This window comes from Colias eurytheme, chromosome 3 (genome assembly GCF_061535395.1).
Source record: "Colias eurytheme isolate Ceu_HAF_F1 chromosome 3, ilColEury1 Martin Lab GWU primary, whole genome shotgun sequence".
Taxonomy (NCBI): domain Eukaryota; kingdom Metazoa; phylum Arthropoda; class Insecta; order Lepidoptera; family Pieridae; genus Colias; species Colias eurytheme.
The window spans coordinates 297,968-323,211 of NC_142982.1; the positions used below are offsets into that span (position 1 = coordinate 297,968).

At 35.7% G+C, this 25,244-nt stretch overlaps 1 protein-coding gene across 1 annotated transcript; it reads right to left on the reverse strand.

Moving 5' to 3' along the window:
* Positions 1-25,101, reverse strand: Raf (serine/threonine kinase raf oncogene). The gene is made up of 9 exons (XM_090118782.1): positions 24,454-25,101; positions 20,632-20,823; positions 20,307-20,407; positions 18,920-19,037; positions 18,371-18,469; positions 17,420-17,561; positions 17,057-17,169; positions 1,112-1,926; positions 1-767 (listed from the first exon to the last, which is right to left on the reverse strand). Exons 1-9 carry the CDS (start codon positions 25,030-25,032, stop codon positions 737-739), a joined length of 2,190 nt encoding a protein of 729 aa, XP_089974908.1. The 5' UTR covers positions 25,033-25,101; the 3' UTR covers positions 1-736.
* Positions 25,102-25,244: the final 143 nt, after the last annotated feature.

Below are 25,244 nucleotides of genomic sequence, written 5' to 3' on the forward strand. Positions count from 1 at the left end.
TTTTTAAATCGAAACAATAATTTATTGTGTTCCTTAAAATCGATATTATGCATTACACTGTATACACAAGTTCCTTAACATAAGTCCTACTGTAGTTACATAATATTTACAATAACAATAAATTACAATACATTCCTAATTTACATAAATAATACTTCAATATTATGAGACAATCGGCTGTACAACGCAGTGTACTTCTCGACCGCGACTGAGTCCACCAACAATATTCTATATCACTTCTTAATAGAATCCTTTTACGTCTTTTAAAATTAATTTTAATTTATAAAAGTTGCAATAAATAAACGATTTACGATAAATTCACATTAAATTTACAAAATTACGTTAAAATTATTTACATCATATTTTAATTTATCAATAACTCAGACTAACGGACAACATTTTAAAACGCTTTAACTTAAATTTCAAAACGTTATTATTAATAATTTCATACTTTTTACACACTTACGCGTTATGTCTATATTTACTCGTAGTCCTATACGTAAATCACAAAAACGTGCGAGTCGCATAAGTTTATTTTTAAATTTCACGGACCGAGAAAATGTCAAATAAAATATTATCGATTGCAATATGAGCAACATGTTCGTCTTTTTTTCGCCAAAGAGTGTAAACTTTGTCGTCAACGATGCCTCAATGAGTCGGCTCGTGCAGTCGCGCGGGTGAAGCGTCGGCACGAGTGGACACAATGTGGATGGGTGAGATCGGGGTTCAACCGCTTCTACGTATGTCTCGGGTTCGGAACTGGGATTCTGAAAGATAAAAATTATTGAAAATAATTTATATATAAAAATATCCAGAACGTTTAAACTCAATTTCAAAATATTTATATCTTCGAAATGTTCGTCGTTCATACACGGAAGCTAAATGAAAATTTCTATCGTAAATAAGTTTCGTCCGAGAGTGTCATTTTCGACTTCACTTTACATGTAAAGCCGCAAAATCCACTATGTTTTTAGCGACACTAAATATAGTCATCATAGTTTAGAGTATTCGGCATTTTATTACAAAAATAATTCATAATATTTAAAAAAAATACATCTTTTACGTTCGTCGCAAGTGCAAGCGGATAGAAATGAGTGAAATGGGTACGCACCCGTAGAAGGCGGGGAAGCTGGTGTCGGCGTCGAAGTGGAAGTTGACGGGCGTCTTGGGCGAGGCGCAGGTGTAGGCGAGGCAGTCGTCGGACGCGTGCAGGCGCGCGGCCAGCAGCGGCTCGCTGGCCGAGCGCGTGATCTTGGGCAGCGCGCGGAGCATGGCCTCCAGCGCGGCCAGGATCTGGCGGAACTGCGGCCGCCGCTCGCGCGCGAACTGCACGCACTCGTCGAACAGCCGCCGCAGCGCCCGCGGCGCGTCCTGCCGCACCTTGCGCGCGTCGGGCCGCAGCCGCCCGCGCCCCACCAGCCACAGGATCTGGTCCTTGTTGTTGAGGTGCGCGTACGGCAGCTCGCCGGCCAGCAGCTCGAACAGCACCACGCCGTACGAGTACACGTCCGAGCGGAACGAGTAGGGCGCCGGCCCGTCCATGCGCACCACCTCGGGCGCCATCCACAGGATGGAGCCGGTGGGCTGCTGCCAGCGGCCGGCGCCGCACCCCTCGGCCCAGCGCACCTTGGCGGTGGCGAGCCCGAAGTCGCCGATCTTGACGGACCAGTCGTCGCGCAGGAAGATGTTGTTGGACTTGAGGTCGCGGTGGATGATGTTCTTGGCGTGCAGGTAGTCCATGCCCTGCGCGGTCTGGCGCGCCACGTCGATGAGGTACAGCATGGGCAGCGGCGTCTCCAGCACGTGCAGGTGCCGGTAGAGCGAGGAGCCCTCGCACCACTGCGTCACGATGGCCAGCGACGGCTTCGACACGCAGCCCATGAACAGCAGGATGTTGCAGTGCCGCGTCTTGCGGAGCACCGCCACCTGCGAACCCGAACACTTTACGATAAATAACAGCTCTTGAAACAGAGGCGGCTCGTGACAAAATTGTATGGGTGTTCACTTGAAATAAAACAACGAAAATACAATAGTAACGCAGCAGGATAATTTATGACAAAAAAAATGAGCACCACATTATAAATCCATACTAATATTATAAATGCGAAAGTAACTCTGTCTGTCTGTCTGTTACTCAATCACGCCGAAAGTATTTTTCAGTAAATAATTTATTTTTCGAATAAAGGCATGTGGTGCATTTATGTGATGGTTATTTTAATATCTATTCATTTAATAAAATCGTAAGAAAATCAAAACTGTAGATTGAATATTTTTTTATGTCAATTTTTTGAATGTAATTTGTATGTCTGGAAAATTTCTATAAGCCAGGAAAATTTCTACACGTCAGGAAAATTTCTATAAGTCCGGAAAATTTCTATAAGCCAAGAAAATTTCTACGTCAGGAAAATTTGTATAAGTCCGGAAAATTTCTATAAGCCCGGAAAATTTCTATAAGCCAGGAAAATTTCTACACGTCAGGAAAATTTTTATAAGTCCGGAAAATTTCTATAAGCCAAGAAAATTTCTACGTCAGGAAAATTTGTATAAGTCCGGAAAATTTCTATAAGCCCGGAAAACATACCTTCATTCACCGCGCGTGCACACAGTTGTATCAGCTCCGTAAAATTATTAAAATTAGATCAGTATCTTACAGTTTAACTAACAAGTGGTGCATATTGTTTCAAAGCTTGTGATAAGACCCGTGTAGTAGTGTTAAATTTACTCATATAGTGCAGTAAATACGTGAGTAATCATAAAATAAACTTTTTAAATCGTATAAAGATTTAGTGGACAGCTGTGCGATATCAAACCGGTTGACTGACCGCATCGTCCATCCCGCTTGCGTACGCGCTAACTGCCGCATCTTATAATTGTCGCTCTTTATCGCACAACGACCTTGCTTGAAACTTGTTCACCTTGAACGGCCTAGGCGCCAAGCAGTCTGCTTAGCTTAGAAATAATTTTAACTGCATCGCTTCATTTTGCAATAATGAATATTACACGCGCATAAAGAATTGCGTTGTATATATGAATTTTTGGGAATATATAAATTTTATTGAGAATAATTAATTTTGATATTGATTTTAAAAGGCAGTTTGTCCTATTGTCGTTATTTATAAATTAATTATAAATATTCATACGACATGGCTAATAATAATTCACGTTGGGGTTGCTGTATCCCGGAAAATGAGGATGATGAAAGTTTTATTTTGTGCTTAAAATGCAATAAAAAATACCATTTCGCATGTATGTCCCTTGATGATAAGTTATTCAACTCGGAAATGAAAGCTGTGTGGAGCTGTCCCGACTGCGTAAGGTCTATTCCTAGGAGTAATAAAAATGACAACACTCCGATCCGTAATATATCCACCACTAGGGGTAGCAAAAGACAAGCGCTTAATTCTCCTCCGATGGACCCAGAACATTCACTAATCATACGTGATTCTGTGAGAGAAGTCGTTGATGAAGCAATAAAAGAAAATATGAAAGAAATGTTTTCTAAAATACACGACAACATAAGGGCTGCGATCGTAAAGGAGTTTAAGCCGATTAAGGAGGAGCTGTCCCAATTGAAGGATTCTATGAATTTTATCAATAGTTCATACGAAGAATTCAAAAGAGATATTGAATCATATAAGAGCAAAGTTTTAGCGTTAGAAAAATAATAATAATAATAATAAAGGCGTAGGGATGTGACGACCCCATCGCCCCCGGTTGGCATATCTACAATAGATATCCCAACCGTGCAGTCAGTCACCCCGCAGGGCACCTTGTGGCGAGGTGTCGGGGAGTAGCGACCCCGCGGGAACCGAGCGCTCCCGGGGGAGGTCCCTGTCCTCACCTCTGGACTGTCCCAGTGGCAGTTCGGAGTGAACAATGACGAGGTTCAGGATCCCCCACCTCTGGCTTGCCTTTGTTGGCCGCCCAGAGTGGAGCCGCCAGAGCTATATGCTCGGGGGTGGAAGTGTCTAATGGCGTAATAGCGGGGAAACCCGCTCCGGGCCTGCGGGCCCGCGATGGTGAAACCGGTGCCGCACCTCTCTACACCCCTAGCCGCTCAGCTGATGTTGCCCCCTTGTTGCCATTTTCGGTAACCTTTTTGGGAGCCCATCGACCGAGCTGGCGAGTCACCGTCTGCCATCACTTTCAATTTTTAATATTGAAAAGGCAGACGTCCATAGTCCCCATAGACCCAACCTACCGATCCACTGAACACCTCCTTCCATAACCCAGATTTTTAATTTCCATATTTTACAATAGTCCTGCATCGGCCGCGGACTGCCCAGGGCTGTATCTCCATAGTGCAGTCATGGGCAGGCTGCGGCTGGTGTCCCACAACACATTAAAATTCTCTAAAGGGCCTCTGCGTGTTGGACCTGTGTCCCCACGTAAGCCTCCCAAAGGACCGGGTACCTTCCTTCTGGTGGTACCCGTGTATTATGGAGAGAAACATAATAATAAAATAATAAAAATAATAAAATCTTTATTTTGCTTTAAACATGGTATTCAATGGTGATACAATTATATTAATAAAGCACAAACATGTTCAGCCAATACAAGCATGCAAAATTAAAATAATTACCATAAAGGAATTAATGGTGCGTTCGGGTTGAACTTTCCATGAACTCCTTTATGGTATAGAAGTTTTTTTCCTTAAGCCAATTAAGAAGATTTTTTCTAAATTTATAATCATTAGACGTCTTTAGATTATTTGGCAGATGATTGAATATTTTAACGGCCATCCCCACGCAACTTTCCCTGTATTTGACGATACGAGGGTTCTCTCGTAAAATTAATTTATTCGGATCCCTTCGTGATCTCGAGTTTAGTTGGGAGGATGTTTTAAACAAACTACTATTTCTAAAAACAAACATACACAATTCAAAAATATATAAACAAGGTAGGGGTAATAAACCAAGCTTTTTAAATAAGGGTCGACATGATTCAGTGGGTGCTATTCCACAGATGGCTCTCATGCATCGTTTTTGCGCAATGAATGCTCTATCCCTAGCAGTACTGTTCCCCCATATTACCAATCCATAGCGAAGGTGTGATTCTACGTAGGCACGGTATGCTGTCACGGCAGTCTCTAAATTTGTGGTAACTTTAACCCGTCTAAGCGCGTAGACGAATCTATTAAATTTATTACATACATCACCTACGTGAGCCTTCCAGTCCAAATTATCATCAATTGTAATACCTAAATATTTAATATTTTGTAATGCGTCAATTTTGTTTATGTCTAAAGCAATGTTAAATTTTTTATTAGAAGATTTATTAAATTGTATGAATTTTGATTTTTTAAGGTTAATAAATAAATTTTTATTTTCAAGCCATCGTATCATTTTGTCAATTGTAGAATTTATGTCAATTTCATGATCTTTAATAGTGCAATTAATTTTATTAGATGTCACGACAATTGAGATGTCATCTGCAAATAGTATACATCTATGTTTTATAATATTAAAAATGTCATTAATGTATAACAAAAATAAAATTGGTCCCAAGACGCTTCCTTGTGGTACTCCATATTTAGTTACTCTTTCTCTAGATGTATATAATGTTATTTCATTATTTTTGTCAATTTTACTAATTCTAACACATTGTTTCCGATCTTTTATATAGGATGAGAGCCACTGGAGGGTTAATCCTCTTATTCCTAGTCTGTCAAGTTTTTCTAATAATAAATTATGTGATACACAATCGAATGCTTTTGATAAGTCAAAAAACAAGCATGTTGTCAGAAAATTGTTATTGATTCCAGTTAATATTTCTTGTATCAGTGAAAAAGTGGCTAGAGTAGTCGATTTCTTTTTTTGGAATCCATATTGATCTATGTTAATTATTTTAAATCAGAATATCAGAATATTAGATTGATAAATGCTGTTGATGATTTACAGTCTAGAATAAATCAGTCTGAACAGCAGCTCCGTCAAAATAATGTAGAATTACAGTGTGTCCCGGAGCGTAATAACGAAGATCTTGTCAAAATCGTGAATAATTTATGTACCACTATTCAATCTAATATCAATGAAAAAGACATTCTTCACTGTACCCGTACTGCTAAAGCCAACAGAGCTAGTAATAGACCTCGCTCTATAATAATTCAATTATCATCGGCTAAGGTTCGTGATGAATTACTCGCTTCAACATCTAAATACAATAAATCTAATCCGCAAAATAAATTAAATAGCACACATCTGGGCATTTCGGGGGCCTCTAGTCCAGTCTATGTCAGCGAGCACCTTTCCCCTGCTAATAAGGCGATACATGCGGCCACCAGGATCAAAGCAAAGGACAAAGGTTATAAATTTGTTTGGATTAGGAATGGAAGAATTTATTTGAGGAAAAATGAAGGATCTGAGCTCATCTTTGTTAAAAGTTTGGACATTTTAAATAAAATCAATTAACGTGTAGATTAAGATTCTCGATTGTAATGGATTATTTTAATCATAATGTTAAATATATATTACCAGAATACTCGCGGCTTAAGAACGAAAACTCACACATTTTCTAGACAAGTTCTGTGTAATCAATTTGACATAATAGTTCTAACTGAGACTTGGCTGATCAAGTTCAGTGAATAATAGTGAATTATTTGATCCCCGATATATTGTATATAGAAGAGACAGAGGTGACTCAAAGTGCTGCAAACGTGACGGAGGCGGAGTTTTAATAGCAGTATCTAGAAAACTAAATTCAAAACAAATTTTCTGTGGACAGTCATCTTTAGAAAATCTTTGGGTACTTATTGAAACACATAAAACGGATTCTAATCCTCCACAACAGTTGGCACTTTGCGTCACGTATCTGCCTCCACCAGTTAGTCGTGTATTGTTGGAGCAATTTCTAGACAATTGTAATAACTTTTTGGAGGTTTTTCGCCCTAACCACTTTTGTATAATGGGTGACTTAAATTTAAGTAGCTTAGATTGGAGTATGTTGGGGGATGAAACAGCTGAATTTCATATTCCTAGTATATGCCAGCCATTGGTTGACTTTATTTACATGAACAATTTGAGACAGCATAACAATGTATACAACACATCTAAAAGAATACTTGATTTAGTAATGTCAAACATGAACTCTTGCGTTGTATCTCAGTCCACTGACCCTTTAAGTACGATAGATGTTTTACACCCCCCTTTAGACATTAATATTTCATTTAAAATAGATAAAAATCTTATGTATAATTCAGATACACATTACTTCAATTTCCGTAAAGCTAATTATGTAAAAATATCTAAAATACTGGAAGAATGCAATTGGGACACTATATTTGCAAATTCTCGAAATGTTGATGATATGGTCGAAGTTTTTTACGATGTAATAAATAAAATTATTGTAGATAACGTACCGCATAAAATACTTAAATCTAAAAAATTTCCTCCATGGTTTGATACTAATTTAAAACGTACTCTAAATGAAAAGTACCGCGTTAGACGTCGTTTCAAAATTTATAAAAATCCTCGAGATGAGTTAGAGCTTAAACTTCTCAGTTCTAGATGCACTAAAATGGCTAAGGATAACTATACCCGTTACATGAAGGACCTAGAAAATAAATTTCAGAGTAACCCAAAGCTATTCTGGTCTTACATTAAGTCAAAAAGGGGTGGCAGTAGTTCCTACCCTGCATCTATGACGAACGGACCTATAACTACCTCTGATGGAGATCAGATTTGTGATATGTTTTCTAGGTTCTTTGCTTCGGTTTATACTAATAATATAGATGATGGTGATGAAGATAGTAACGTTAACAATTTTTGCACAGACACTTCTAGCATCTCTCATCGACTGGCAAGTCATAATCTACATTTACCTATTCCTATCCTAGATTGTCGCACAATTCTTAAAAAATTAAAGAGTTTAGATAAATTGAAAGGAGCTGGCCCTGACGGAATACCCCCTATTTTCATAGTTGAATGTGCACAACACTTAGCTTGGCCCACACAAAAACTGTTTAAAATGATAGCATTTTAAACAGTTTTTTAATATCAGTCAACATGGTTTCATGCCATCTCGGTCTACTTCTACTAACTTGGTAGATTTTTGCAAAAATCTTTCTAGTTCCCTAGATCGCAATGAACAGATTGATGTTATTTACACGGATTTTAGTAAAGCGTTCGACAAGGTTTCACATAAAATATTACTTAAAAAGCTATTTTTGCACGGTATTTCAAATCAATTTTTGCAATGGATAGATTCTTACTTAACGAAACGAAGTTTTTATGTTGTTGTAAATGGTTTCCGTTCTCAAACGCAAAATATAACTTCCGGCGTCCCGCAAGGCTCTCACTTAGGCCCTATATTGTTTAATATATTCGTTAATGAGATACCTGATTTATTGTCTTGCTCCCAGAGTTACATGTACGCTGATGATCTCAAGTTCTGTCGTACAATAAACAACATTGACGATACTCATAAGCTGCAAAGTGACCTAAATAAACTTGTTGCTTGGTGCGACTCTAACAAAATGGATTTAAATCCTAAGAAGTGTTTTTTGGTAAGGTTCGCACGCAAAGGAAACTTGATACAATACAATTACAATGTAAACTCTGAGAGTATCAAAGAGCTCTATCATATTAAAGATTTGGGAATTGTTTTTGACAATAAATTGACTTTCGTGCCACACATAAATCAAGTTGTTACACGGGCTGCTAAAATGTTAGGATTTTTAATACGTAATGTTAAACATGTACATAATGTCAAGGCGAAGATATCATTATACAACTGCCTGGTGCGCAGTATATTGGAATACGGTTCTGTGGTTTGGAGACCTCACTATGCGTGCCATTCCTTACGATTGGAAAGGATACAGAGAAGATTTCTTTTGCACCTTGTTTATGCAAGTGGAAAATCAAAGAAACAGTTACCATCATATAAAAAGCAACTATGTCACTTCAAAATTACATCTCTTGATAATCGTCGGGTACTTCTTGATTTACTCTTTGCCTTGAAATTATTCAATAGTAAAATTGATTGCCCCCAATTGCTTCAAAAATTTAATTTAAAGGTGCCTTCTAGATACCCTCGTAAGGTTTTGTTGCCGCTGTGTCCTCCTCAACGCAGAACCGTATCGGGTCGAAACTCACCCATTGCGAGAATTTGTAAAACTGTAAATGACTACAGTGAGTTGTTTGATATTTTCACAGATTCTCCCAACAAACTCCGCAAAATTTTTAATTCCCTTTTTAACGATTAAAATAGATGTGCATAATATATATTACAATTTTTTTCATTGTTTAAGATACTTAGTAGTTAATTCATTTATTGTATACTTTTAAACTTACTTTACGCATGCTGTGTTTACCTATAAGTGTTTTTTCTACATTGATCATATAAAATTGTATTTTAACTTTGATGTTTTATCTGTGATGTAAAGAAACGTTGGTAAATCAAATAAATAAATAAAAAAAAACTTCTATAAGCCAGGAAAATTTCTACACGTCTGGAAAATTTGTATAAGTCCGGAAAATGTCTATAAGCCGGAAAATTTGTATAAGTCCGGAAAATTTCTATAAGCCAAGAAAATTTCTACGTCAGGAAAATTTGTATAAGTCCGGAAAATTACTATAAGTCCGGAAAATTACTATAAGTCCGGAAAATTTCTATAAGCCAGGAAAATTTCTACACGTCAGGAAAATTTGTATAAGTCCGGAAAATTTCTATAAGCCAAGAAAATTTCTACGTCAGGAAAATTTGTATAAGTCCGGAAAATTACTATAAGTCCGGAAAATTACTATAAGTCAAGAAAATTTCTATAAGCCAGGAAAATTTCTACACGTCAGGAAAATTTGTATAAGTCCGGAAAATTTCTATAAGCCAGGAAAATTTCTATAAGCCCGGAAAATTTCTTTAAGCCAGGAAAATTTGTATAAGTCCGGAAAATGTCTATAAGCCGGAAAATTACTACTTATAAGTCCGGAAAATTTCTATAAGCCAGGAAAATATCTACACGTCAGGAAAGTTTGTATAAGTCCGGAAAATGTCTATAAGCCGGAAAATTACTATAAGTCCGAAAAATTTCTATAAGCCAGGAAAATTTCTGCACGTCAGGAAAATTTCTGCACGTCAGGAAAATTTCTATGTCTCGAAAATTTCTACGTCAGGAAAATTTGTATAAGTCCGGAAAATTTGTATAAGTCCGGAAAATTTCTATAAGCCAAGAAAATTTCTACGTCAGGAAAATTTGTATAAGTCCGGAAAATTTGTATAAGTCCGGAAAATTTCTATAAGCCCGGAAAATTTCTTTAAGCCAGGAAAATTTGTATAAGTCCGGAAAATTTCTATAAGCCAAGAAAATTTCTACGTCAGGAAAATTTGTATAAGTCCGGAAAATTTGTATAAGTCCGGAAAATTTCTATAAGCCCGGAAAATTTCTTTAAGCCAGGAAAATTTGTATAAGTCCGGAAAATTTGTATAAGTCCGGAAAATTTCTATAAGCCAAGAAAATTTCTACGTCAGGAAAATTTGTATAAGTCCGGAAAATTACTATAAGTCGGAAAATTACTATAAGTCCGGAAAATTTCTATAAGCCAGGAAAATTTCTACACGTCAGGAAAATTTGTATAAGTCCGGAAAATTTCTACAAGCCAGGAAAATTTCTATAAGCCCGGAAAATTTCTTTAAGCCAGGAAAATTTCTACACGTCAGGAAAATTTGTATAAGTCCGGAAAATTTGTATAAGTCCGGAAAATTTCTATAAGCCGGAAAATTTCTTTAAGCCAGGAAAATTTCTACATGTCAGGAAAATTTGTATAAGTCCGGAAAATTTGTATAAGTCCGGAAAATTTCTATAAGCCAAGAAAATTTCTACGTCAGGAAAATTTGTATAAGTCCGGAAAATTACTATAAGTCCGGAAAATTACTATAAGTCCGGAAAATTTCTATAAGCCAGGAAAATTTCTACACGTCAGGAAAATTTGTATAAGTCCGGAAAATTTCTATAAGCCAAGAAAATTTCTACGTCAGGAAAATTTGTATAAGTCCGGAAAATTACTATAAGTCCGGAAAATTACTATAAGTCCGGAAAATTTCTATAAGCCAGGAAAATTTCTACACGTCAGGAAAATTTGTATAAGTCCGGAAAATTTCTATAAGCCAGGAAAATTTCTATAAGCCCGGAAAATTTCTTTAAGCCAGGAAAATTTCTACACGTCAGGAAAATTTGTATAAGTCCGGAAAATTTGTATAAGTCCGGAAAATGTCTATAAGCCGGAAAATTACTACTTATAAGTCCGGAAAATTTCTATAAGCCAGGAAAATATCTACACGTCAGGAAAGTTTGTATAAGTCCGGAAAATGTCTATAAGCCGGAAAATTACTATAAGTCCGGAAAATTTCTATAAGCCAGGAAAATTTCTGCACGTCTGGAAAATTTCTGCACGTCAGGAAAATTTCTATGTCTCGAAAATTTCTACGTCAGGAAAATTTGTATAAGTCCGGAAAATTTGTATAAGTCCGGAAAATTTCTATAAGCCAAGAAAATTTCTACGTCAGGAAAATTTGTATAAGTCCGGAAAATTTGTATAAGTCCGGAAAATTTCTATAAGCCCGGAAAATTTCTTTAAGCCAGGAAAATTTCTACACGTCAGGAAAATTTGTATAAGTCCGGAAAATTTCTATAAGCCGGAAAATTTCTTTAAGCCAGGAAAATTTCTACATGTCAGGAAAATTTGTATAAGTCCGGAAAATTTGTATAAGTCCGGAAAATTTCTATAAGCCAAGAAAATTTCTACTTATAAGTCCGGAAAATTTCTATAAGCCAGGAAAATATCTACACGTCAGGAAAGTTTGTATAAGTCCGGAAAATGTCTATAAGCCGGAAAATTACTATAAGTCCGGAAAATTTCTATAAGCCAGGAAAATTTCTGCACGTCAGGAAAATTTCTGCACGTCAGGAAAATTTCTGCACGTCAGGAAAATTTCTATGTCTCGAAAATTTCTACGTCAGGAAAATTTGTATAAGTCCGGAAAATTTGTATAAGTCCGGAAAATGTCTATAAGCCGGAAAATGTCTATAAGCCGGAAAATTACTATAAGTCCGGAAAATTTCTATGAGCCAGGAAAATTTCTACACGTCAGGAAAATTTGTATAAGTCCGGAAAATGTCTATAAGCCGGAAAATTACTATAAGTCCGGAAAATTTCTATAAGCCAGGAAAATTTCTACACGTCAGGAAAATTTGTATAAGTCCGGAAAATTTCTATAAGCCAGGAAAATTTCTATAAGCCAGGAAAATTTCTTTAAGGCAGGAAAATTTCTACTCGTCAGGAAAATTTGTTATAAGTCCGGAAAATTGCTATAAGCCCGGAAAATTTCTGTCGGGAAAATTTCTATACGTCAGGAAAATTTCCATAAGTTCGGAAAATTTCTATACGTCAGGAAAATTTCTATACGTCGGGAAAAATTCTTTAAGCTAGCAAAGCCAGGAAAATTTCTATACGCCAGGAAAATTTCTTTACGTCAGGAAAATTTCTATAAGTCCGGAAAATTTCTATAAGCCCGGAAAATTTCTTTAAGCCAGGAAAATTTGTATAAGTCCGGAAAATTTCTATAAGCCAAGAAAATTTCTACGTCAGGAAAATTTGTATAAGTCCGGAAAATTTGTATAAGTCCGGAAAATTTCTATAAGCCCGGAAAATTTCTTTAAGCCAGGAAAATTTGTATAAGTCCGGAAAATTTGTATAAGTCCGGAAAATTTCTATAAGCCAAGAAAATTTCTACGTCAGGAAAATTTGTATAAGTCCGGAAAATTACTATAAGTCAGAAAATTACTATAAGTCCGGAAAATTTCTATAAGCCAGGAAAATTTCTACACGTCAGGAAAATTTGTATAAGTCCGGAAAATTTCTACAAGCCAGGAAAATTTCTATAAGCCCGGAAAATTTCTTTAAGCCAGGAAAATTTCTACACGTCAGGAAAATTTGTATAAGTCCGGAAAATTTGTATAAGTCCGGAAAATTTCTATAAGCCGGAAAATTTCTTTAAGCCAGGAAAATTTCTACATGTCAGGAAAATTTGTATAAGTCCGGAAAATTTGTATAAGTCCGGAAAATTTCTATAAGCCAAGAAAATTTCTACGTCAGGAAAATTTGTATAAGTCCGGAAAATTACTATAAGTCCGGAAAATTACTATAAGTCCGGAAAATTTCTATAAGCCAGGAAAATTTCTACACGTCAGGAAAATTTGTATAAGTCCGGAAAATTTCTATAAGCCAAGAAAATTTCTACGTCAGGAAAATTTGTATAAGTCCGGAAAATTACTATAAGTCCGGAAAATTACTATAAGTCCGGAAAATTTCTATAAGCCAGGAAAATTTCTACACGTCAGGAAAATTTGTATAAGTCCGGAAAATTTCTATAAGCCAGGAAAATTTCTATAAGCCCGGAAAATTTCTTTAAGCCAGGAAAATTTCTACACGTCAGGAAAATTTGTATAAGTCCGGAAAATTTGTATAAGTCCGGAAAATGTCTATAAGCCGGAAAATTACTACTTATAAGTCCGGAAAATTTCTATAAGCCAGGAAAATATCTACACGTCAGGAAAGTTTGTATAAGTCCGGAAAATGTCTATAAGCCGGAAAATTACTATAAGTCCGGAAAATTTCTATAAGCCAGGAAAATTTCTGCACGTCTGGAAAATTTCTGCACGTCAGGAAAATTTCTATGTCTCGAAAATTTCTACGTCAGGAAAATTTGTATAAGTCCGGAAAATTTGTATAAGTCCGGAAAATTTCTATAAGCCAAGAAAATTTCTACGTCAGGAAAATTTGTATAAGTCCGGAAAATTTGTATAAGTCCGGAAAATTTCTATAAGCCCGGAAAATTTCTTTAAGCCAGGAAAATTTCTACACGTCAGGAAAATTTGTATAAGTCCGGAAAATTTCTATAAGCCGGAAAATTTCTTTAAGCCAGGAAAATTTCTACATGTCAGGAAAATTTGTATAAGTCCGGAAAATTTGTATAAGTCCGGAAAATTTCTATAAGCCAAGAAAATTTCTACGTCAGGAAAATTTGTATAAGTCCGGAAAATTACTATAAGTCCGGAAAATTACTATAAGTACGGAAAATTTCTATAAGCCAGGAAAATTTCTACACGTCAGGAAAATTTGTATAAGTCCGGAAAATTTCTATAAGCCAGGAAAATTTCTATAAGCCCGGAAAATTTCTTTAAGCCAGGAAAATTTCTACACGTCAGGAAAATTTCTATAACTCCGGAAAATTTCTATAAGCCAGGAAAATTTCTACACGTCAGGAAAATTTGTATAAGTCCGGAAAATTTGTATAAGTCCGGAAAATGTCTATAAGCCGGAAAATTACTACTTATAAGTCGGAAAATTTCTATAAGCCAGGAAAATATCTACACGTCAGGAAAGTTTGTATAAGTCCGGAAAATGTCTATAAGCCGGAAAATTACTATAAGTCCGGAAAATTTCTATAAGCCAGGAAAATTTCTGCACGTCAGGAAAATTTCTGCACGTCAGGAAAATTTCTACACGTCAGGAAAATTTCTGCACGTCAGGAAAATTTCTATGTCTCGAAAATTTCTACGTCAGGAAAATTTGTATAAGTCCGGAAAATTTGTATAAGTCCGGAAAATTTCTATAAGCCAAGAAAATTTCTACGTCAGGAAAATTTGTATAAGTCCGGAAAATTTGTATAAGTCCGGAAATTTCTATAAGCCCGGAAAATTTCTTTAAGCCAGGAAAATTTCTACACGTCAGGAAAATTTGTATAAGTCCGGAAAATTTGTATAAGTCCGGAAAATTTCTATAAGCCAAGAAAATTTCTACGTCAGGAAAATTTGTATAAGTCCGGAAAATTTCTACACGTCAGGAAAATTTCTATAACTCCGGAAAATTTCTATAAGCCAGGAAAATTTCTACACGTCAGGAAAATTTGTATAAGTCCGGAAAATTTGTATAAGTCCGGAAAATGTCTATAAGCCGGAAAATTACTACTTATAAGTCCGGAAAATTTCTATAAGCCAGGAAAATATCTACACGTCAGGAAAGTTTGTATAAGTCCGGAAAATGTCTATAAGCCGGAAAATTACTATAAGTCCGGAAAATTTCTATAAGCCAGGAAAATTTCTGCACGTCAGGAAAATTTCTGCACGTCAGGAAAATTTCTGCACGTCAGGAAAATTTCTATGTCTCGAAAATTTCTACGTCAGGAAAATTTGTATAAGTCCGGAAAATTTGTATAAGTCCGGAAAATGTCTATAAGCCGGAAAATGTCTATAAGCCGGAAAATTACTATAAGTCCGGAAAATTTCTATGAGCCAGGAAAATTTCTACACGTCAGGAAAATTTGTATAAGTCCGGAAAATGTCTATAAGCCGGAAAATTACTATAAGTCCGGAAAATTTCTATAAGCCAGGAAAATTTCTACACGTCAGGAAAATTTGTATAAGTCCGGAAAATTTCTATAAGCCAGGAAAATTTCTATAAGCCAGGAAAATTTCTTTAAGGCAGGAAAATTTCTACTCGTCAGGAAAATTTGTTATAAGTCCGGAAAATTGCTATAAGCCCGGAAAATTTCTGTCGGGAAAATTTCTATACGTCAGGAAAATTTCCATAAGTTCGGAAAATTTCTATACGTCAGGAAAATTTCTATACGTCGGGAAAAATTCTTTAAGCTAGCAAAGCCAGGAAAATTTCTATACGCCAGGAAAATTTCTTTACGTCAGGAAAATTTCTATAAGTCCGGAAAATTTCTATAAGCCAGGAAAATTTCTCTTTGCCTCAAAAATTTCTATAAGTCAGGAAAAATCCATAAGTCGGGAAAATTTCGATAAGACAGGACAATTTCTATACGTCAGGAAAATTTCTCTTTATGGGGAAAATTTCTATAAGTCAGAAAAATTTCGATAAGTCAATAAAAATATTATTATACATAGATAAATTATGATAAAATACGTATTTAAGGCGATAGAAACGATTCAACTATAAATTTATATTTAAACATGGTATGCATAATAAATAAACTTATATTTCGTGTTTCTCAGAAATAATTCACAAGAGAACTTAATACAACGGTTCCGTGAGATGGGAGAGGATACGGAAGATTGCTCGGCGTTGTTAGGCGATTGTGAAGGTAATATTATTATTTATTTAATTAAGTATTTAATTTGATAGATACATTAAAAAAGTTTAATCAGAGAGATAATGTACAAAGCAGTTTTAATCCTACTAATATTATAAATGCGAAAGTTTGTGAGGATGTGTGTGTGTGTGTTTGTTACTCTTTCACGCAAATACTACTGAACCGATTACAATGAAATTTAGCACACATATAGAAGGTAACTTGGATTAACACAAAGGGTAGGTTTTATCCCGGAAATCCCACGGGAACGGGAACTATGCGGGTTTTCCTTTGAAAACGCGGGAGAAGCCGCGGGCGGAAATCTAGTGTCTATATAAACACTAAAAATTATAAAGTATTTCAAAACGAATTCAATTATTATTTAGCAAAATTAGAAAATCCCCGAATTTGCATTCGCGAGCGTATTCATAGTGTTTGTTTATAATATATGTAGGAGTGGCAACGTCGCGCGATTTTGCTGCTGTCATGCGATGCGCAACGTCGCCTGAGAGCGGCGCTCCGAAAATAGCTATTTTTCCATAGTAAATCTTTTGTTTCACGCGCAGGACTGTGGCGAAATTTCTCTTTCATTCTTATTGGATTTCGTATGTAGGCAATTTACTGAATGTTGTTTCATAGGAGCGCAATCGAGAGCGTTCCGTAAGCTCCTTTACGCGCGTTATTTATTAAATGAACAAGTGTATGTAATGTATTTTATTTGTAATGTGTAAAGGTACTTATTTTATTGATATTAGTATTGGAGTTTTTTACGATAGATTTTAAATAATGAGCAGGTATAACTTTATTATAATTATTTATGGGAGTTCACTGCACCAGCGCTCCTGAGGACGAGCCGCCTCTGCTTGAAACATACGTAAAAATTTCATTTTAGATAAATATTTAGTCACAAATTAAAAAGGTTCATATTAAAAAGAATTTTTTACAAATTCAAAAAATATACACGCACCTCATTTTTAAACGCCTGTAGTTGCGCAGGAGTGGGTGTTTTCACATTTAACGTTTTGACGGCGACGGGCCCGTGCCAGTGCGCCTTGTACACTGTCCCGAAACTGCCCGAACCTGGGATTGGATAAATTCTTCTTATTATATAACATCCGGTTCCGTAAAAGTTATTGCTGGACATGGTATGTGATTTGTAATTCGTTCTGACGATGGTGCTGTGAGCGTAAATATCCTGAATAATGTCATACACAATATAAAAGATATACGCAGTCGCGTAGTGTGAACGTGCGTGTTATTATGACGCTATCTCTGTGTGTGCTGTGTGAGCGTGTGCGTGTGTGTGTGTGTGTGTGCGCGGTTCGCTCACCGATGCGCGCGCCGATGAGGATCTCGTCGGCGTGTATGACCCAGTCGTCGTAGCTCTCGCGCGGCGACAGCGCGTGCTTCCACGACTCGTCGGCCGAGCGCGCGCGGGCGCGGCGCGGCCGCAGCGTGCCCGTCGGGGACGCCTGCAAACGGCACAACTCATTTAAACCACAATATAAATAGCGTGACAGCGAAAAAAAATTATCAAAACAATCAATATTCAAAGGTTACACGCTCAGTCTGGCGTCAGTTCAGTCCGTCAGTTTGATCCGGCTTAGACTGATGCCAGAATGATGGATGAAAAACACGGGTATTCTGAACCATCAGTCCGTCAATCAACCGGTTAGACGATAATTCTCCCGTCATTTTGAGCAGACTGATGGACTAAACTGACGTCAGACTGAGCATGTAACTGCACTTTTTTAGGGTTCTGTACCGAAACGGTAAAATAGGAGGCTGAAATTTTCACAAATGATGTATGATTTCCGTTACCGCTATAACAACAAATACCTACTAAAAATTAAAAATATAGTATATTAAGGGATTATATAAATTCCCCTTTACGGAACCCTTCGTGCGCCAGTACGACACGCACTTGACCGGTTTTATTTCTAAACATTTAAATAAATTTAATAACTCAACACTCGATAACAAACTGCCGTGAATGAATTTGTTTGAACTCTTTTCAAACAAATTCATTTCACGACGCTCGCGAACAGTTTGTGTCCACGCTACGAAAAATTTCACAGTCCACTCATAGAATCCGGCTCAAAGGGCCCAATTAAAGGAAATGATGTATATCTCAAAACCACTACTACTCGACCAATATGAAAAAAAATTTTAACAATAAAAAAGCTATATCAATACCGAACAACATTTACTCAATTTTTATCCCAGGTGAACACGAACGAAGCCGGGGTAAGCGGCTAGTTGGTAATAGATAACAACTGACCTGTGTACTCTGACTGTGTTGTTGGTCGCCTCTGTCCTTGTCGTCCTTGTAGTGCCGCCCCGACGTCAGGTAGTTCGACGATTGTGGGGAATTATTACTCTGAAATTTTTGTCAAGTCGATTTTAATTTTTAATCCACTTTAAACAGACAGATTTAATTCAAACTTTGTACACTTGTCTAGGATCAGTGACAATACATACAATAATTTCATAAGTTTATCTTATTAAACCGTGTTATTAAGTTAGTTACGGCCCTGCCTTCATACGAAACTGATGAATACGCCGTTCGCACGGAAATAGAATGTTGGTCCGATTTCCCTGAGTTAGCATACAAGCTTACGTCTTTATAATTATTAAAATGTATAAATTCATTCTTTAACTCCGGTCTGCATCGTGCAGACATGGGTGTAAAAGTCTCACTTTAGCTATTAAATGTAGTTTTTAAGTATTTCTGAGTTTCTTTTGGGGCCTCCGGCTGCGGGAAATGTAATTAGTTTTTTTAATATATTTATTGCTGTATCTTTAATTTATTTAATACTAGCTCAGTCACCTGGTTGTTTTTTCGCTGATGCTCAGCGAGCGTCATGGGCCGCTGCACCATGTTGATACACACGTTGGGCGCCGAGTTAGAACGGTCCTGGTGGTTCAGCGAACGCGGGTGTTGCTGCCTGCGCACAGACATACACACACGTTGTAAAGTGTTTGAAAACGGTGCGAAAGGGTTCGGTGTAAGTGTCACAGGCAGTGTAAAGTGATTGGTGTGTGATTAGTTTTGGTGTAAGTGTCACATACTTTGTATTCAAGTATTTGGTGTCAATTTGAAAACTTAGCGTGAGTGTCAATGAGAAATAATAATAGCAGTATATGGGCAAAGTGCGTGAACTCTGCTTTTAATAGCGCTAGATGTTTTTTCTCTAAATTTTCTAAAGATAAATTCGCGATATAATTTGCGATTAAGATATGAACGCTTGCTCTTGGATTTAAACAAGTTTTCGTTATAAACAGTGTGTTGAATAAGTAACAATAAAGTGTCTTTAGAATAAAACTTTTTTCTTCTATGAAATAAAAACAATATGCAACTAAGACCCTGGATGGTCGGTACGGTTTACTTTTTAGAACTGTTTCAATATGAGCAATTATTGACGACTAATTTGATTTAGCTGCACTTGAATTACATTTACTAATTGGGAAAAACGAAACATAATATTATTACACCTATTTTTGACTATTTTTTTTTAATTAATATTATTATTTGATAAACAAGTGCTCCTAAAGTGACAGAACATCTAAGTTATTTACATCTATCATTAGTGAGGCTTTAGCTGAAACTAAATCACTAAATGTAAGCAAACAAACAGCATACAGCGTCAATGTTCTATTTACGTAATGAACGCAAGCTGATATCTAAGTGAATAGTCACCAGTTCATATCGTAATCCTTCTTCTTTGCTGGCGAGACAGACCTGGGACATAGCATGCATTAATGTTGTTTCTATTGAATTCAACTTGAGCATCAACTTCTAAGGATCTATGCATACCTAACATTTGTAGAATGAACAGAGGTAGAAGACAAAATTAGGCGCCAGAAAATCTATACTAATATTATATAGCTGAAGAGTTTGTTTGTTTGTTTGAACGCGCTAATCTCAGGAACTACTGATCAGATTTTAAAAATTCTTACGGTGTTAGATAGCCCATTTATCGAGGAAGGCTATAGGCTATACGTCATCTCGCTTAGACCAACAGGAGCGAAGCATTGCGGGTGAAGCTAATAATTAATATTTTCCATATATTTCCATTAATTTATTGAATTTTTAATTTTGGAAAGATTATAATATATTTAATAAAACCAAAAAAATCACCTGTTAAAGCCGTTAAAATATCATTAATTTCCAACATTAACATAAAACCAAACCCTAATACACAGCATATACCAACTTGTTCTGAAAGCCGAATTGTGGCGGTAAATACAGCAAGCCGGGCTGCGTGTCTGGGTTCTTAGCTAGTAACGCCGCATAGTACGTGTCGGGCATGCGGACCTGAAGAAAACAATATTTACTATTATCTTCATCATGCAAATATTTTAAACATGGATTTATAGCTACTGCTTTAGCACATAAATACTATAAATTAAGAAAAATATTTTTTTAATAACCCTTGAATATGATTATTATAAATAGTGTACCATTTCGTTTTTTTTACAAATTTTTCACTTATTTGTATCTATCATAAATACCTGAATATAAATGCACGCTCAACGCACCTGATGACAAATACTGGGCACCTTGTCTGCACACCGCTGGTGGAATTTAAAATTGCACTGTGTGCACAGGAAGCCGTTGAACAGCAGCCGACGGCAGCACTCGCAGAACGCGAGCGTGAAGAACGTCTTACGAGTGTACTGGTGCGACATGTGCGACATTATCGGCAGCTTGTCTAGCGTGCGCACTGTCACCTGGAACATGTGGTCTATTTGTTAGTTCATTATTCAAGTTGGTGGTGGAAATATGAAAAACGGGGTACAGCAGGAAGGTAAGATTGTAATCATGATTTCAGGTGTATAATTCTAGAAAATTGTAATTGTATTTTGTTTTTAAAGTCATGTATGAAATATACACATACCTTTTAAGCACATGCAAACAATATTTTGTACAGTAATACTCACAAATCTGTGCCTCCAGTGAATAAGGGAATAACTCAAAAACAGCACTTTTCAGGAGAGACAAAAAACTATATATCAATACTAAATCTTTATTAATTCAAAATTATAAGCTTGTATGTGTAAGATATGATGTTAGACTATATTTTTACATATGAACACATATTGTAACAACCCCATAAATATACTTTTTTCGTGTTTTTTTGTAGTTGTGGCCTTATGAACGAGTACTTCATGGGATAACTCAATTTATTCACATAATTTTTTTCTTACTCTTTGCAATATAACGACTTATGCCCTTATGCACTATGTTCATAATCGCACAACACGACTTATATTATTGCCAGTTTTGGTTTTATAGAAATGATGTGACTTATTATGCTTGAAATTTGTGTACTTTATGACTCAATTGAGGCATTTTAGTGGAAAAACTATACACGTAGCTTGAAAAACGAATGAAATCAACGGGTTTTTTTTATCGTTATTAGATAATAAAAACAAAACAACATTTAGGTATTTATGCATTTAACCTTAGAAGTCCAATCTACGTAAATTTGACGTATGAACTCTTCTATATTTACCATCGAATCGCTGCAAAATCCAGAACCAACTTATTAGCCGTCGAGACCTAACAGCACATAGTTGGCTCATCCAGGTAAATTCCGCCATTTGGTTGTAAAGATGATGTTGTGCGTCATTTTGACGTATAATTGGGCTTTTCGTAACTTTTAAGATTGTTTCAAATTTTTATTTTGTGATTTATTTGAATAATTTTTTTCCAAGTCACGTTTCACATGATATCTATAGTATTATACTATAGATTGAGTATAAAATGGGATCCAGATAACTTTTATACTAGGACGAAAAACCTTCAATTTTAGTAAATGACGATTATTGTCCTCCGCTGGATTTGGACTTCAAGCAAGGGGATTGGGTGGCTGAAGATGTTGTCCGGAGTAAAACCGAATATGTTATGGGATTTTGTTACCCATGTATAATTTAAGTCGTAGATTGTAAAATAAACGTTTAATCGATCTTTCAATAATACAGTACTATGTTGTTAATGCTATACAATGTTTCACCAGTCACCACAATGAGTCTAGTCTATACAGGTTAGCAGGAGACAATCATTGAGTATTGGTATTAAATACGTATCAACTGCGTATTGCGTTTTGCGTATTAACTATTGTCCTAGTGAAAATTAATCGTCGAATCAATTTAAAATTCGATCAAGTGCGTTCCGTTTCGTAAAATATAGATAATAAAAGTGGCAACGCCACAATGTCATGGTGGTATACATTGGGGATACAAGCACTATAAAGAGATAAGAGAAGCCCGAAAACCATATTCCTGTATGTTCAGTTAATACAGGAAAAGTTATAGGTGGTCAGTGGCGATTTTTTACGGCATGATATAGAATTTTAACAATTTCTATATCATATAATATCAAAATAATGTAGATAAATAAAGAAAATACAATGAGCCGCAAAGATTTTATGAAAAAATTAAGCACAGATTTGAAGGTGCCTTGGATGCAAATACGACTTGGGGCACGCACTTTGAAGAGACTCTACGTGACAATAGCCCAATTTTTTCAAAATATGTGATACCAGAGTATCCATAAAATGTTTACGAAAATGCAGGACCAAAGAAGTATCGATATTGCGGATTTTTTTCCTATAAAAAAGGCAAATTACCAAAGCACAGTGGCTAAAACGCTATATGCGGAGAAAACAATATTCATAATTGTCAAGACTGGTTATAAATACTTTTTTTATGCGACTATTATAGCCTATAATATTTATTGTCTTGATTATTGTAGTTAGATAATTTTTTTAAAAAAAGATTAAAAACGAGTTATTTTTTAAAAACTTACCCAATTATAAGAAGAAAATATAAGTTTAACATTTTTGTTGGTTTTTTTTAGATGATTCAATTATCGTTCTGTATTTATATAAACAAAGAGTATAAGATCATTAAATGCACTTAATGTGTTAACTGTATTTTTAATATCTATTGCAAAAAATAGTTAATTTCCATAGAAATATATTAGTATCCCAAGTTAACTGATAAATACCTTTTTTAAAAAATATAAAGATTTGTTGTTGGAGATTTATTGAAAAAACGATTTAAAAATAATAAGGAATAGAGTGTGTTGTTTCCGTGCAGTATTCAATTGATAGACCAATAGCAACACGGCATTAATGCCAAACTGTCTCATGTCGTCACTTGAACCAATGACACTAAAAGAGTTGTTCCTTTATGCTCATGTTAGAAAAATGACACAAATGCGTTTATACTAAAATAGTGTTAAGGACTGATGGAACAAAATGAATTAAGTCTTTATTCAAAAAGTACAACTACACATACGTCTTTGTGTTCGTGGGTACTTTTGACTCGAGACGAATAGTTCCTTTGCGATTGCCTAAAATGATGGATAAGGTAACTTATACCGTTAATCACACCCTACTTATACCGTTTGGGTCATTCGAAAAAATGGGTTAGGACGCAGCTAGAGATATGACCTTTTGATATGTTGTGTATTTTGACGAGCTGAATCCAATGGTGCAATAAAAACCAAAGGGAATAACTCGTCTTACTCCCTTATTCACTGGAGGCACAGAAATTTGAGCAAAAAAAAACTACTTTAATTTCAATTTATTACAAATTCTTTGTTAATATTTTAACGGTCACTTAAAATGAAACTAATTGAATGTATAAAGAAGAGGAATTTTAATAATAGTATCATAAATAATTTAAAGAAAAGGTTAATTCGAAAATTTAAAGACATTGTTTTTTATACAAAAGTTTTCTTACCTCTTATATTTTTATTTCTACATTTCTACATTAAGTCAAATCCAACAGACCTCCAACTGCTTGTAACAATAATCTCTCCACAAATTATTGCAGTGCTTACTATATACAGTTGTTTATTTACAAAATTCTGAATTTTTAATAAATAAATATCCGAACCAACCCAACGGTCCCAATTAATTCGGATAATCGGAATTCTACTATAAGTACTATGCGTAAACCACAATTTTCTTTTATTAACATTTTGCAACAAATAAAATACTCACAAAGATATTGAGGAAACCCATTTTTAAGTTTTCTGTGTCACTGTTAAAATGGGATAATATTTTTAATATTACATAATTATCTGTAATTAATTCTGTAGTAATTGTTAACAAAAACATTTAAATTGCTAACCAAAATTATAAAGTAGAAAGTTTCTTTATTTTGCGATGAATTATTTAAGTTTGACAAAATTATTTATATTTATTCTATAAATCATATTTAAATGAAAATAAGGTAATTTTTGATGAACTACAGATCAAATGTAAATATACTGTAACAAGCAAAGTAAACAGCTGTTATCAAACTTTGTGACAGTTGCACAATACAAGAATAAATAAAGACACTGACCTCCTCGGCGTCGATCATTGTGATATCTATATCCCACGGTATCACTTCATCATTCCCTGTCCTCACCACTTCACACATTTCACAAGTCAAGTTCCGAAGTTTGAGCGCTTTGGAGAGCGCTTCGCGTAAACTGACACCTTCCTTCACCTGCACACTAGTACGCTGCTGGTTGGGCAGGTGCGCCCGCAGGAACACCTTGGGCTGCCGGGTGAGAGTGTCGTATTTCTTGGACTCATCCTGCCACGAATACTCTTCACTCCTATCCGGCGACTCGGATTGCAATAACTCCCTTAAAGTTCGTTCCCTAAGCTCTAAATTATGCAATTTCGCGGTCAACTCCTGATATTCCGTGAGATATAGCGACGGGGGATGCTGTAAACCAGCAAATTTCGCGTTGAGAGCATCGATGTTTTCACGGGTCACGTTTATAATACTTTGAATGTTCCTAATTTCATATGTTGGATCCGCTACGTCGTCACTGTCGGTAGATGTCGACATATTATCACTGTTGAGAGATAGCGCAGGTATATTTCCATTAATTTTTCTTGAACAATTTTCTTTCTCTCTAGTAACTGCCATTTCTTTCCTTTTTATTTTTTTCCCAATTTTCTCCGCGCACACTCGCGCAGTCTAGACAGTTGTTGTTTGTTGCCATCCTCAATACTTCAATAGATAATTTTAAATTTCGTCGATGAACATCTGTAAAATTCGTAGAAAATTTGTGGTAAAATTCTTATTATTTGTTGACAATTTCGTAGCATTGGACATAGCGAGGATAGGACACTCTAAAA

Excerpts from the sequence above, each read along its gene's own strand:
- Raf (XM_090118782.1), bottom strand. The coding sequence starts at position 25,032 with ATGGCAGTTACTAGAGAGAAAGAAAATTGTTCAAGAAAAATTAATGGA. Across the intron at positions 18,470-18,919 it reads ATCAGCGAAAAAACAACCAG|AGTAATAATTCCCCACAATC; the intron begins GTGACTGAGCTA and ends CAAAAATTTCAG. Across the intron at positions 17,170-17,419 it reads CCTCATCGGCGCGCGCATCG|GTTCGGGCAGTTTCGGGACA; the intron begins GTGAGCGAACCG and ends ATCCAATCCCAG.